Source organism: Gallus gallus, chromosome Z, assembly GCF_016699485.2.
Source record: "Gallus gallus isolate bGalGal1 chromosome Z, bGalGal1.mat.broiler.GRCg7b, whole genome shotgun sequence".
Classification (NCBI taxonomy): Eukaryota; Metazoa; Chordata; class Aves; order Galliformes; family Phasianidae; genus Gallus; species Gallus gallus.
The window spans coordinates 40,557,548-40,571,425 of record NC_052572.1 but is presented as its reverse complement, the minus strand read 5'-3'; the positions used below and the strand labels follow the sequence as shown (position 1 = coordinate 40,571,425).

The 13,878-nt window shown below is 43.9% G+C and overlaps 1 protein-coding gene across 3 annotated transcripts in view; it reads left to right on the top strand.

Moving 5' to 3' along the window:
- FRMD3 (FERM domain containing 3) overlaps nucleotides 1-13,878 on the top strand; it is a 159,742-nt gene that overhangs the window by 3,279 nt on the left and 142,585 nt on the right. Inside the window, exon 2 of one of the 3 annotated variants that reach the window (XM_046905929.1) lies at nucleotides 3,452-3,561. The exons of 1 other annotated variant lie outside the window; for it this stretch is intronic. Coding sequence is in view for 1 of the 2 variants with exons in the window: in XM_003643038.6 (XP_003643086.1) it covers nucleotides 12,743-12,841 (99 nt within the window). In the remaining variant the exon portion in view is untranslated. Of the gene's footprint in view, nucleotides 1-3,451; nucleotides 3,562-12,644; nucleotides 12,842-13,878 lie in introns of those variants that run through there. One more of the 3 variants, XM_003643038.6, reaches the window with a different exon arrangement.

Here is a 13,878-nt window from a genome sequence, read left to right as displayed (position 1 = left end):
CCTGGCCAAGGATCCATTTCCCCCTTGATACCCATCAGCAGACCTCAGGCCAGGTACTGAGTAGACCGCCCCATGATCAAAGAGCCCAAAATTCTTGTGTTTGCACCAGCCTCTCAGCCATGTGTTTATGAGATGGGTTTTCCTGGTCATCACAGTGTCCTTCCCTGCCACTGCAGGAATACAGGCAAATACTACTTGTATGCCTGCTTCATCAACTAACTTCTCACGTCCCCTAAAATCATTTTTTATATTCCTCAGGCTTCTGTCAGCGACCTCATCACTGCTGGCCTGAACTATCAATAAAGGATAATAATCAGAGGGGCAGATCAGACCAGAAAGGTTTTTAGAAATATCCCTGACCCAGGCCCCAGGGAGGCAGCACACCTCCCTACGGGTAGGGTCAGGCTGACATATCAGGCTCTCTGTTCCTAATAATAGACATTGCCATTACAAAATGCATTCATTGAAATGGTTTTGAGAATTGAGTTTAAGGGAAAATATCTCCATGTTTTCATTATAGACCTTCCCTTCCCTTCCCTTCCCTTCCCTTCCCTTCCCTTCCCTTCCCTTCCCTTCCCTTCCCTTCCCTTCCCTTCCCTTCCCTTCCCTTCCCTTCCCTTCCCTTCCCTTCCCTTCCCTTCCCTTCCCTTCCCTTCCCTTCCCTTCCCTTCCCTTCCCTTCCCTTCCCTTCCCTTCCCTTCCCTTCCCTTCCCTTCCCTTCCCTTCCCTTCCCTTCCCTTCCCTTCCCTTCCCTTCCCTTCCCTTCCCTTCCCTTCCCTTCCCTTCCCTTCCCTTCCCTTCCCTTCCCTTCCCTTCCCTTCCCTTCCCTTCCCTTCCCTTCCCTTCCCTTCCCTTCCCTTCCCTTCCCTTCCCTTCCCTTCCCTTCCCTTCCCTTCCCTTCCCTTCCCTTCCCTTCCCTTCCCTTCCCTTCCCTTCCCTTCCCTTCCCTTCCCCTCCCCTCCCCTCCCCTCCCCTCCCCTCCCCTCCCCTCCCCTCCCCTCCCCTCCCCTCCCCTCCCCTCCCCTCCCCTCCCCTCTCCACGCCTTTCCTCTCCTACCCTACCCCCTACCCTCTCCCCTTTCCCTTTCCCTTTCCCTTTCCCTTTCCCTTTTTCTCTTTTTCTTTTTCTTTTTCCTATGGGAAGGGCTGCCTAAGTGGTTGCAGAATGAATAGGTTCATGACACATTGAATATACAAAAGTAAAACAAACCTTATATTTAGAGATCTAATAGCAGGGATGATTGTTAATGATATAAATTATGTTCTTCTTTACTACACTTTTATATTAGTTCCTCCTTTGAAGGAGTAAAATTACTAAATTACTACCCGGTAAGCAGATTATATCACCAGTTTCTCAAATAGAAGCCTTTCTCCAAAATTGGGATGATTGACTCAATCCCAGTTTTCTGAATCAAGCTGCACAAGAAATTCTGAAAGTACATTAAGTATCTCAGTCAGCATGATTTTTTTTCCTTTATGGAGCACTTTGGAAATGTTATGAAAGATGGATGTCTTTTTCTTTTTTTCCCCCTGTTATCTGTCTCTGACAATTCAACTGAGATTTCACATACCTATTAATAAGACTTTCTCAACAATGAGCTGAGCCTTCCAAGTTATTAGACTATCACCCAAGCAGCCAGTCCTCAAATTAGTGACAGACCACAATGATTACTTTAAGGTGTCCAGTGACTGAATACAAATTATGCTTTAATAGCAGTATGATTGTGCTAAAGTAATTGAATTTTCCTGGCATCTTTTCAATTTTTTGGCTGATTAATTGTGAAGCAGAGGGAAATGTTTCTTTAAAATGAGAATTCTTGGGATACAACAGTGAACAAACTTGAAAATACCCGTGTCCATATTAACCCTGGAAACATTACCACAACTGTTGTTCCCTCTCCTGGAATTAAAATATTAATTATTCTGTCATAACAATATTTGTGATTCTGTTTACTGGCTATTCCACCTACCGTGCACAACTGGTTTTGTAATAAATTATCACAACTTTACCTGGTTTTATTGCTACAAAATAATGAATGAGTTCTTCTCACTGAGTTCAGTGAGTTCTCAGTGAGTTCAAAAGCTCTGTCTGACATCTTTTTCTTATTACACATAACTTTGCATCTTGTAAGAAGCTCCACGCCAAGCTGGAGTGATGTCATATGGCAGCTATTTTTTGCATCAGTGTATTTGCAGAAAGTCTTCCATGGAGTTCTCTTTTACTTAAGCCTGGGCTAAACTACCGTGGGAGCGCATTCTCAGGGCTGTGTGAGCAGCAGTGCACTGTGCAGACATTGTGGGAAAACGGAGAGGGAGAAAACTAATCAAATTGTACAAACACGGGAGCCTAGAGGTACTGTGAGAAGCAAGAAGGTGATTATATTCAGATTTCCTTCAGATGTGGTTGACTTGATTTGTGCAAATATAATTCACATTAATAACCAGCTGGGCAGCTGACTGGATAAAACTCAGCCAAAAGGTTGTCCTAACAAAATCATGTATGCTTCAGTGCTCAGTTTGAGATGTGTTTAAACAAGTCATAGGTACCATCACTGAGGTATGTGAATCCTTTAGGTTGAGGTGAATGAGAATTTTCCTTCCAGTCCATCTTAGTTGCAGGCAAGAGGTATTTTTTTCAGCTTTTCTTTATTTAGTAACACAGAGGAGCTTCATTTTAATCTTTATTGTTTATTCACATATGTATATCTCTGGAAATTTATTCCGATGATGTCGTTTCATTGAAGACCATTTGCCATAGCTGGCACAGGTACCTTCTCCCTGCTATTTAAAATTCTTGTCTCCTACATTGGCAGAGTATATAACTTGATTCTGAAGCTTTGATGTAGTTATACAAATAAGCTGTCTGGTTTCATGAATTCTGAAGTACGTTTACATAATCAAAACGGGAGACAATGGAATGTAAGTATCTTACAATGTTTTATTTACCAGGTGTAATTAAGATATAGTGGTAAAGAGCAAAGAGTCAAGAATCTTAGAAAGTCAAAAGCTCTAGAAGATCTGACAGAAAACTCATTGTGTGCTTCTAGCCCTTAAAGACTAAACTTACTGTATTGTAAAATAATTTTAAAATGGCATTTATTGTCTATTTTGTGGTGTTTTGGAAGATTATTGGTCTTTCTCTTAGGCTGTCTGGTTTCACTAATTGCTCGATACCAAATGCTTGGATATAAAAAAGGTTTATCATCTACTTTAACTAGTTGTCTAATTTTAGGGAAGGGTAACATAAAGAATTAAGGGATTCTAGCTTTCGTAGAAGTATGTTTATTTAACTTTACTGCATGTTCATCCTTCCCGGAAATGCTAAGGATCTATTTTGTTCAGAATACTGTAAAAGGCAAAGTGAGAAGAAATAGAAAATACAAAAAAACAGCTTCCCCCCCCCCCCCCCCCCCCCCCCTTTTTCTAAAAGGCATGCTCCCTCTGTTTCTAGTTCCTAATTGAAACTTATCGCAATGTGATGGAGAATGGCTATAAAAGAAGACATGCCTCTTAACACTTTTCAGCAACATCCAACATTGTGGACATCTGTTTCTCATAAAAGTGAGTGCTCAGATAACTGGGTAGTCCCAACTTTCTGACTATTAAAGGAGAGAACAACTGTCCTCAGGCAGCTTAAGTCCTAAATTACTTCTGGGGCTTAAGTGAGATCCTGGATATATGTTGACTATAAACACAAACTGATATGATATGTTCACTGTAAGAAGTGTCACTTACAGTGGGGTGTTCTGTCAGTCACAATTAGTCCTCGTTATGAAGTAAATCAACTTCAAATTTTAACTGTGTAAATTGAACCTATGCCAAGAATTTTTAAAGTTTGTAAGGCAGAGTAAGTCAATACACTGTCTAAACTTTCTTTTTGCTTGTATGCTAAATATGCACATTACATCAAATAGAACAAAATGGATCTCAGTCCTCAATAGAATTTCCCAGTACTGAGAATAAAATTAATCAGTCTGATGAATCTGCCAAGTTTTCAGAAATTTGGGACTAGTTCAGAAATTTGGGACTAGTAAATTAAACTAAAGCAATTGTATGTGTTAAAAATCACATTAAATATTTGTACATGTACATGTACAGTAAATATTTTCATACAGAAGTGCAGTGCTAGAGGGCATGTTGCACATGAAATAAAGAATGAGAGTTGTAAATATTTTTTCTTGTATATCCAGTTTGCAGGACTAAAATGCCAAGCACAAAGGGAATGAGAGTGGTTTGCCTTTGTTAGTTCTATGCAATATAAGCGTTCTTAGTTTGTCTGTGAAGCTGAAGGGATGACAAAGTTACCTGAATCTAGCTATAGGGAAAAGAAGAATGCAATACTTTGTACCCTGTTATAAACTGTTCTTAACTGTACATGGCCTAGTTCGCAGATTTCTGTAAGTAGAGGCTGAAGAAAGCATTAATCTAAGAGCTAAATATACAGATTTTATTTTTTTTTCCAGCAAAAAAAACAGTAAATACTGTACTATATTTATACAATGTCTAGTTAATTCACTTTTGAGAAAACCATTTCAGATGCACAATAGAAGGCCAGTTGTTTTCTTACGTGATAGCTTGTTTGGCCTTGAAAACACCTTAATATTATAGTCCATACTCTGAGTCCAGAGTAAATCTTACAATACCAACTCCACAAGAGCCGTACCAAAATTAATTTAATGTAAAAAGTCAAAGCCTGTTTTCCCACATAACAATTTCTCCATATGACCTGACCAAAATTAGTACATTAACAAAAAGACTCCTGGGAAGTGATCAACAATCAAAATCATTTTTAAAGTTTGAAGTCATAAAATATTGAGCTATTTAATCTGTCATGTTTAGCGTGTGAAAAGAAGGTGGGAAAATTACACGCTAGAGTCCAGAGTCACAAACAGAGTCACAAACAGAGCTGCAGTAGCGCAGTACAAAAGTGACTGTGAAAGCCAAGGGGTTTTGCCTGGTGCTTTTGTGTTCCTTTGGAGCAGAGTCAGTAAGATACCAAGGTCTTTCTACCTGTTTGTGGAAGGCTGCCAAAGCACAGTGTTCACAGTCACTGCACAGCTACTGCTAGCAGACCAAAGTTATGTGCAATCGAGAGTAATCTCAGTGTTACTGCAGGGCAGAGTGGAGATAAAGTCTGCAGACTTACGGGAAGAATTTATTTGATTTAGTCTCTTCAGAAATGAATCTAGAGTAGCTGAAGAGAACATCAGCAGAGCTGTACTGGTTTTATTCCCGTCTCAATCAGGTACCGTGGGAAATATAAGGAAGCTGCTAGGCTGTGTAGGGATGATGTCAGGAAAGCCAAGGCTCAGCTTGAACTAAACTTGGCAAGGGGTGCCAAGAAGAACAAGAAAGGCTTCTCCAGGTACCTCAGCCAGAAAAGAGAAATCCAGGAGGGTGTACCCCCCCAGTGAGTGGCACAGGCAAACTGATAACAACAGATGAAAAGGCTGAGGTACTCAACATTTTTGCCTTGGTCTTCCCTAATAACTGCTCATCACACAGCCCTTGAACAAATGGTTCAAAAGGAGGGGATTGGGCAAACATCATCCATCCTGTTGTGAGCAAAGATTGTGTTCTTGACCACCTGGGGAACCTGTGCATCCACAAGTCAGTGGGTCCCGATGAGGTGCATCCCAGAGTCCTGAAGGAATTGTCTCATGTAGTCATCAAGTCACTTTCAGTGATATTTGAAAAGTAATGGCAGTCAGGTGAAGTCCCTGGTGACAGGAAAAAAGGCAACATCACACACATTTTTAAGAAGGGTACAAAGGATGACCCCAGGAACTACTGGCCTGTCAGTCTTACCTCTATGCCAGGAAAGATCAAGGAGCAGATAGATCCTCATGGATGGTGTGCTTAGGCGCAGGGAAGACAGTGAGGTGATATGGGAGAACCAGCATGGCTTCACCAAGGGCAAGTCCTGTTTGACCAACCTAGTGGCTTTTTATGATGGTGTAACTACATCAGTGAACAAGGGAATGATGTTGTCTAACTCTGAAGGTGTAAAATACATGTACTGGATTTCTCAGCATGATTTACAATAGCATCAGTGATACTGATATGGAACTATTAATTCTGAAAGCACTCAAATCACTATTAAAATGTAGCCACCTGCTGGCTTCAGAAAATGGAAAGGAGAAAATAAATATCTTAAAACGCTTCTCATGAAAGTATATCTAAATTACTATTACTGAGCAGGTAGCAGTGAACGCTTTTGAAGTCTGCTCTGTGTCTGCTGTTTTGTTTAGTTTTGTTTGTTTTTCTGCATTTGGTTAGTGCACATCTCTTTCCTGAATAGTTAAACCTTCATTCTGTGGTCGCATACAAGCATACTTAACTCTTCTGCCATACAGCTTGTCACAACCAAAGTTGTTAGCAACAAAGGTTACAACTCTCAAATCCTGATCCTGTCCTTACTAGCTTTTGCATAACTATTAACCTAGATCAATAAGGAGCAGTAGTCCACAAAATAATTTGGAAATGAATTGATGACAAAAACCAGAAACTATAAAGACAGTTGTATCAGAAACTGAATTTTGTTGCATATGATTATTTAAAAATCAAGGTGTTAATTATTGTAATAACAGATTCTTTATAGAGATTATAGGCTGGCAATATTAACAAACCTGAAATTCTTGTTGCATATGATGTATGTTCTTCCTGTTTTCCTTAATTTGTTCTCAGAATGTACAAGGAATTTTTACCTGATTTACCTTATGTGCAAAGCAGAAGTTTAATTTTCTGGACTTTAACATGATTTAAATCTGACTACCCATTTAGGCCTCAACTTTGAGGATCATTCCAGTTTGAAAAAATGCTTTACACACATTTGAAATTAGGCAAATATAAATATAGACAAGGTATATAAAATTCAAATTGAGTGACATGAGTATTAACAATCAGTAACTCAAAAGAAGAAAAGAAACAATAAAGGACATTGGTCCATATCTGGCAGGATATGAGACAATATTGTGCTCACATGGCCAAGAAGGCCAACAGCATCTTGGCCTGCATCAGAAATACTGTAGCCAGCAGCGATTGTACTCAGCTCTAGTGAGGCCACACCTCAAACACTGAGTTCAGTTTTTGCCCCTCATTAAAAGAAAGACACTGAAGTGCTGAAGCAGGTCCAAAGAAAAGCAACAAAGCTGGTGAATGAACACAACAAGACATATGAGGAGTGGCTAAGGGAACTGGGGTTATTTAGCATAGAGAAAAGGAGGATCAGGGAGAGAATTTATGGCTCTCTACAGCCACTTCGAAGCAATAGTAGAATAGTGAATAGTTGTAGCATAGTGGAAGTTGGTCTCTTCTCCCAGGTGACAGATGCTAGGACAAGAGGAAATGGACTCAAGCTGCATCAGGATTAGTTTAAGTAGGAAAAAATGTTCACTGAAGGGGTTGTGGAGCATTGGAACTGACTACCTAGGGAAGTAATTGAGTCACCATCCCTGAAGGTGTTCACATGACATGTAGATGTGGTGCCAGAGGATATGGTTTAGTGGTAGACTTGGCAGTGCTAGGTTAACGGGGATGATCTTAGAGGTCTTCTCCAACCTAAATGATTCTATGATTATATGAACGTGACCAAAACTTGTCCAAGCTTTCAGATGTTTGGAAGTGCTTGTGCAAGCAGACACAGAAATGGAAGACTATTGCAAGCAAGCTCTGCCTATCAGCAGTTACGTTCTACCCTGGAACATGAATAGTAGAAAAGAAGACATAAAATAGGTGTGCAGTGGGTGTTATTTCATTGTACGCTCAGAAACTCGGCTTTGGGGATTGTGAGAGCTCTTCAGAGCCTGGCTCTGAGGAAGTAGCTGAACTGGCCATCTGGTAACTTGTGTTAGTGTAGTTTTTATCTATTTTATGACAGGTGCTAGTGTTACAGTAATGATCAATTTTTAGTCTTGTTTTTATCATTCCAACATTACTAAAGTTCACTAGCTGAAAACATGGGATTATTTTGAATTGGAGCCTTAGTAAATGATGACTTAGGTAAGTATTTTTCATAAGAGGAGTAATTCAAGCTGTAGGTGGACAATACCTGCAAATGTACCTCTGTGAACTTTTTAGGTGGACAAAAGCAATATATATATTGCAATATTCTTATTCAGTTCACACAAATACAGTCAAGGAAGGAGAGCTCAGATTTTCATCTTGGTCCACAGATGCAGAATACCTTTGTTTGGATTATTAAGTCTCTGGTGGAGGAATGTTCTTTTGATTCATCACAGATCAGTGAGATACATGAATATGACAGCCACTTTGCATTCAGCAAAAGATATTCATGTTCCTTTAGATAATGAATCAACTGTAGATATCTGAAACCACCAGTTTTGTCACATGCAAAACCTGTTAGTCTTCCAGCAGTGTAAACTGAAAGGTTTCTTTGAGGCTCTTAACAAGCAAGGTAACTTGCTGTATTGCTTTTATGAAAGCAACTGTACAGACAATAGTGAGAGCAGTATTTGGCAACAAACAGGGTCCTCAGAGGAGAATCCTTGGAGAAGCTCTATAGGGAATGACGAGAGAGAGCACTGCTTGCTGTAGTTTTTTCTGGTAACAATGCTGGAAAAAGACTGAAAAACTCCTGTTTTCAAAAGAGAAGAATCTACCAAAGAAACATTTCAGTTTCCACTGGCAGAAACATCATAGCTAGTCCTAGGAATCAGTGAACTGTGACAGTTGTCTCACTGACTTTGTGCTATCTGAACCAAAGCTTCTGAGATGACGTTTGCCCTTATGGTAGTTAGCTTGAATGGATTAAAATCAGTGGAAAGTTTGTTCCAGTAACCAGCTTTCAAATGCGATGTTGTCAGTGTGGTCTAACTCAGATAAACGCTGACAGATGCTTGAGCTTCCAGGCGATATCTACAGGAAGTTTGCTAAGAAGTTTGCACAGTAAATTCAACCTATCCTTTTCTGCGTCAGTACTGTAACATTTTTTTTCCCAGCGCTTCCTGAATCTCTGCAGAGATCACTGAACTGCAGCAGAGAAAGCAAGTGCATTCTTCTGACTCGCCCCTGCTCCCCCTTGTGAGCCGTGCTGGTGATTATATGCAAGGAGTGCCAAGCAAGCTCTGATACACCCCTGCTGATGTCAGTAGGAATTTAGCTCTTTCTGCTGGTGTAATTGTGACCTAATATTTCACTGATGGCTCTGCATTTTTAGTAGATTTGTAGTGAGATCATGTTTTACTCAAAAATTTCCTGTCGAGTACAAACTTGAGAATTCTGGTACTTTGATGCTACCATCAATAATGTGGTATTTTACAGATCTTGATTCATTTTCTTTCATGCAACGAACCTGCAATGGTTTTGGAATATAAAAGGAAGTAGAAATCCTCTGTGAGTTAAATTTTCAGCTTCTGGCTCAACTCTGCCCTCACTGCGGTCTGTAGGACTTGTACTATTTAAATATTTTTTTATTTGTAAAATATATCTTTAAATGCTCTTAGAATTACAGTAATGAGAAATATAGAAATATGCATTAATATTTTACGTGAAGTTTCCAGTATTGTGATCTCTCTGAGTACAAAACATTTGAAGATCTTTGTCATTATTTTTGAGTGACGCGCTGTATACCCACCCCAATTCTATTATCTGATTGCTAACTTAAGCTTGATCTCTGGATACGTTTTACACAAAGGAGGTGTGTACCTTGAAGGCAGTTCTAAAGAAAGCAGAGTAATATGTACACATGTTGTAAACTTGGGGCCTTCATAGCAACAAGTTTTTCTTGTGAACTGGGTCCTTCAGAAATGATTCAAATCTTCTTCTGTAAAACTGGATGCCTAGGCCACATAGGAAGCAAATTTTTCTGTCAGCCTTTGATTCTCACAGCTCAGACTTCGCTAACTACAGCTATCTTAAAAAGATTCCTTGGAATACTGTCTCAGTGCTAGCTGAGGTGATAGAAGAAGGGGAAATGGTTTCAAACTTAAACAGGGTATATTTAGGTTAAATACAAGGAAAAAATCTTTTACAGTGTGGGTGGTGAGGCACTGGAACAGGTTGCACAGAGATGCTGTGGATGCCCTGTTACTGGAGACTTTCAAGGCAAGGCTGGATCAGACCCTGGGCGACCTGACCTAGCTGTGGATGTCCCCATTCATTGCAGGGGAGTTGGACTAGATGGCCTTTAATGGTCCCTTCCAATTCTAAGGATTCTATGATTCTGTGACTACTATATTCTGTAATTTAGATCCACACAGAATCACACAGAAATCAAAGTACTACTTGAAGTTATTAGTGCTGCCTCCTGCCACTGAATTTAATTTCATAGCTGGCAGCAACTCCTAGTCAAATAGGAAGGAGGGGCCAGTCAGTACCCCTTACTCTGTCCTGATGCTCTCTGCCTTAAGCAAATGAATTCAGATACCCATTAGATAAACAAAGAATGAAAATGCAGCTGTTACCTTGCATGCTTACGGACAGTCCTGAAGGTGTTGAAGCATACTTCAAGCATGCTTCTACCCATCAATATTTGTTCTTGCAGCCCTGTTTACGTGGCTCTGTGACCCTACCAGATTGCTCCAGCTCTGTAGGGTGAAAGCCAGGTGAGCACTCCGACACCTTCCTGGACTTGGCAGCAAGAGCAGCCGCTGACTGACAGCTCACTATGGGATCACTGTACAGGAAGTATATTTAGGCTTATACTCATCTATCATCCCAGCATTTATGAGTAACAGAACCATTTTTTTTTTGTGCATTGCTTTGTGTTTTCTAATACTAGCTGTGCTATTTAATGCCACTGCCTGAAGTACAGGACTCCCCAGGTGAACTCTCCATGTACCAGCTGAGTAAGAATTGTCAGGCCTTCAAGCTGTGGCAAAAAGGGCTGTGGCTCAGTCATCATCCCTGGTTTTCTGTATGATTTGTAGTTGTATGAGACATTTAAGACCCCCCTATTTGTAGGAAAAAAAGGCCCATCACACTTTTTGAACGAGACTGTAGTCCTAAATACCTGATTCACAGTTCTGCCCCAAAGTTGACATCCTGCAGCTCCAGACTGGGTAGGGTATTTGTTAATGTTGCTTTATTCTTCTACACGGGATGGAGGGTTCTTTTGTTGTTGTTCATTTACTTGCTGACGTGCTGCTAGGCACTGCCATATTCTGTGGCAGTAGTATGTCTGACAGTAGTATGACAGCATTCTGTGGCTGTATGTCAGTGATACCTGACATAGAAATCTGCTACTTGTCTCACAGGGCTCTCAGGCACCTCAGGTCTACATGGTGCAATGTACTCCAGAAGCAAATTAAGTGTCAAAAGATAGGAGTGGCCTGTTGTTAAGCCAGCTGGGCACCATTCTGCTGAGCTGCCTGTAGCTTCAGGTCACCATCGGCTTGGCTGCTTCCCTGCTCCTTCTGGGGATGGGGAGAGGCAGAAGGAAGGGGAAAATATGTGGCATAGGCAGAGAAGGTGCCTTCTCTGTTGTAGGCAAGAAGATCTGTTGCCTCAGAGTAAACTCACATGTGAGCTAAAATCCTGCATCTACTGAGCTCCCACGCTGCAAGACTAAGGGGTAAAAAACCACTTCTTTGTTATTAACAAGTGCGGTGTCCACAACTGGTATCTCAGCTGGTAATGACCATCTTCCTTAACTTGTGGCTGTTGAGGTGAATAATCTTTTTTCAAGCACTGACTGGTTTGCTTCACCATTCACTGCACAACTGGAAGTGTTTATCATTTACAAGAAGCATATACTTAGGGTTTTTTTTTTTTTTTTAATGTTCCACATTAGAGGGCTTTGCATATTTATTAGCCATCAGTAGCGAACATTATGCACTTCTCACTTGTTTGTGGTTCCTGCACTTCCTGTTGTTAGCAGTCCAGCAGAAATCCAAAGGAGGAGTGTGCTGGCATAGTGGTGCTCAGCGGTTCTCAGTGGATTTCTGAAGAACGTTACCTTCAAGCAGAACTGCTTATGAATATGGAAGTTTACATGTCATCAAAGATAACTGGGCAGAGTGACTGAGGTATGCCTCGTGTGCAGCCATCAGCTCGCTTTTCCCTTTGTGAAACTACCATATCCCATCCCACGCTGCTTTTTGTGCCACACAGCCCAGCGCTGTGGCACAGGAATGGTCAGCTTCAGTGACTGCTTCATGTGTAACTTGCAGGGCTCTGTACAAACTTAGGTGCGTTTGTGGTGGTGAGCATAGTGAAGCCACCAGGTGCTGTGTTTTCCTTCCCACTTTGCACAGCAGTTCCTCCCTAATGGACCCATCTTCTCCCCTGAGGACACAAGTTTCCAACACTTGCACTCTCAGATGAAGTTGCTTTGTGTCCTCTCGTATTCCCTCACAGCACACCCGTCCTGTCTGGTAATTTTCGCTTTGTCTTTCCCACTTGGCAGGGCTGCATTGGGACCGCCAGCACACCCGTGGGTGGCAGCCCGGTTTCCCTCACAGGACAGCGGACGCTGTCCGGTCACGCAGGGAGAACCCCACACCCAGGGGGTGCGCTGCCCTTTCCGGCCCATGGCCGGGGGGGGGGGGGGGTGTAGGAGGATGCTGCGGCCGGGGAGCGGGGCGCGGGCTGACGCAGCGGAGGCCCCCGCCGCTGCAGGCGGGCGGGCGGCGGGGCGCCGCGGGGCTGAGGGGCGGTGCCGCCGAGCCGAGCCGAGCCGAGTCGAGCCGAGACGCGCCGTGCCGTGCCGCGGTCGGCCGGGCGCCGCTGCAGGCTGGCCCCTTGCGGCTGCCTGCGGGGCGGCGGCGGGCGGGTGGCCGGGATGATCCGGTTCCGGAGCTCCAGCATCAGGTCGCTGAGCCCGGAGATGAAATGCACCGTACGGCTGCTGGACGACTCCGACATCTCCTGTCACATCCAGGTGCCGCCGGGGACAGAGAGGGGCGGCTCCGCGCGCGTTCGCATCGGGAGCGCGGCGCCGGGACGCGGCTGTGTTCCGGGCCCGGGCGGCGGCTCGGCACCGCGGGCAGCGGCGGGGCCGCCTCCGCGCCCGGCTCCGCGCACCTGCGGCGCGGTGGGAGTCTGCGGCCGCTCCCGGAGCCGCGGGACGCTGCCGGCGGCGCGAGTGGCGGCGGAGCGAGGGAGGGGACCCGGGCGTGGGGCGCGGGGTGGCGGCAGGGAGACCGCTCGGCGGTGCCGCTCGAGGCCAGCGGCGGGAGCGAGGCCCGCGGCGCGGGAGTGCTGCTCGGCAGGCGGCGGGCGAAACGGAGTTCTGGCGTGCGAACCCGCCGGTGTTATGCGGAGGGTAACTTACAGCGGGGTTCTCAGTGGTAACAGTGCGCGCCTGAGAAGAAAGCAAGTTCGCGGCAGTCACCGTTACGCGGTCCCTTAGTCCCTTCCTATTCCTTCGAGGAATAAGGGTGGGGAGGAAGAGGGCAGGAGTCCTACTCTGCTGTGTGGGTGCTGTCTGTGCCGAGGACTGCCAGCCCGAGCCGAACTCGGGCGGACAGTGTGGGCTCACAAGACCCCTCGACTGCGAGCCTTAGGGCACTGCTCATCGAGCAGATCACTGAGGTGACGTAGCAGCCAGATGGGAGACAAAAGCGGTCCTTTAGGAAGTTGTTGGACGCTCACAGTTGATCTTCGCTCTTTTTCCCTGTGGCAGTACGAAACACCTATGGCTGTAAATCAAGTCAGCAGTCCTATAGAAGGACTGGCCACATCCGAAAGCAGGGTACTGTCAGGTGCACGGTACCTCTGCGCTTGAACCAAACGCTGTTCTTGTTGGTTGCGGTGGAGCCATTTCATGCTGGTTACACTCAGCCTCAGGAGCCTGGAAGTATCAGGAAATAACCAAAACATCTTGTCTCCCTATTGCTGTGGTACTCTGTTATTGAGTAGCATGGCTGTTAGATCATAGCTTTGGTGTGCAGGGAGCAGAATGGCCTGCAGAGTCTT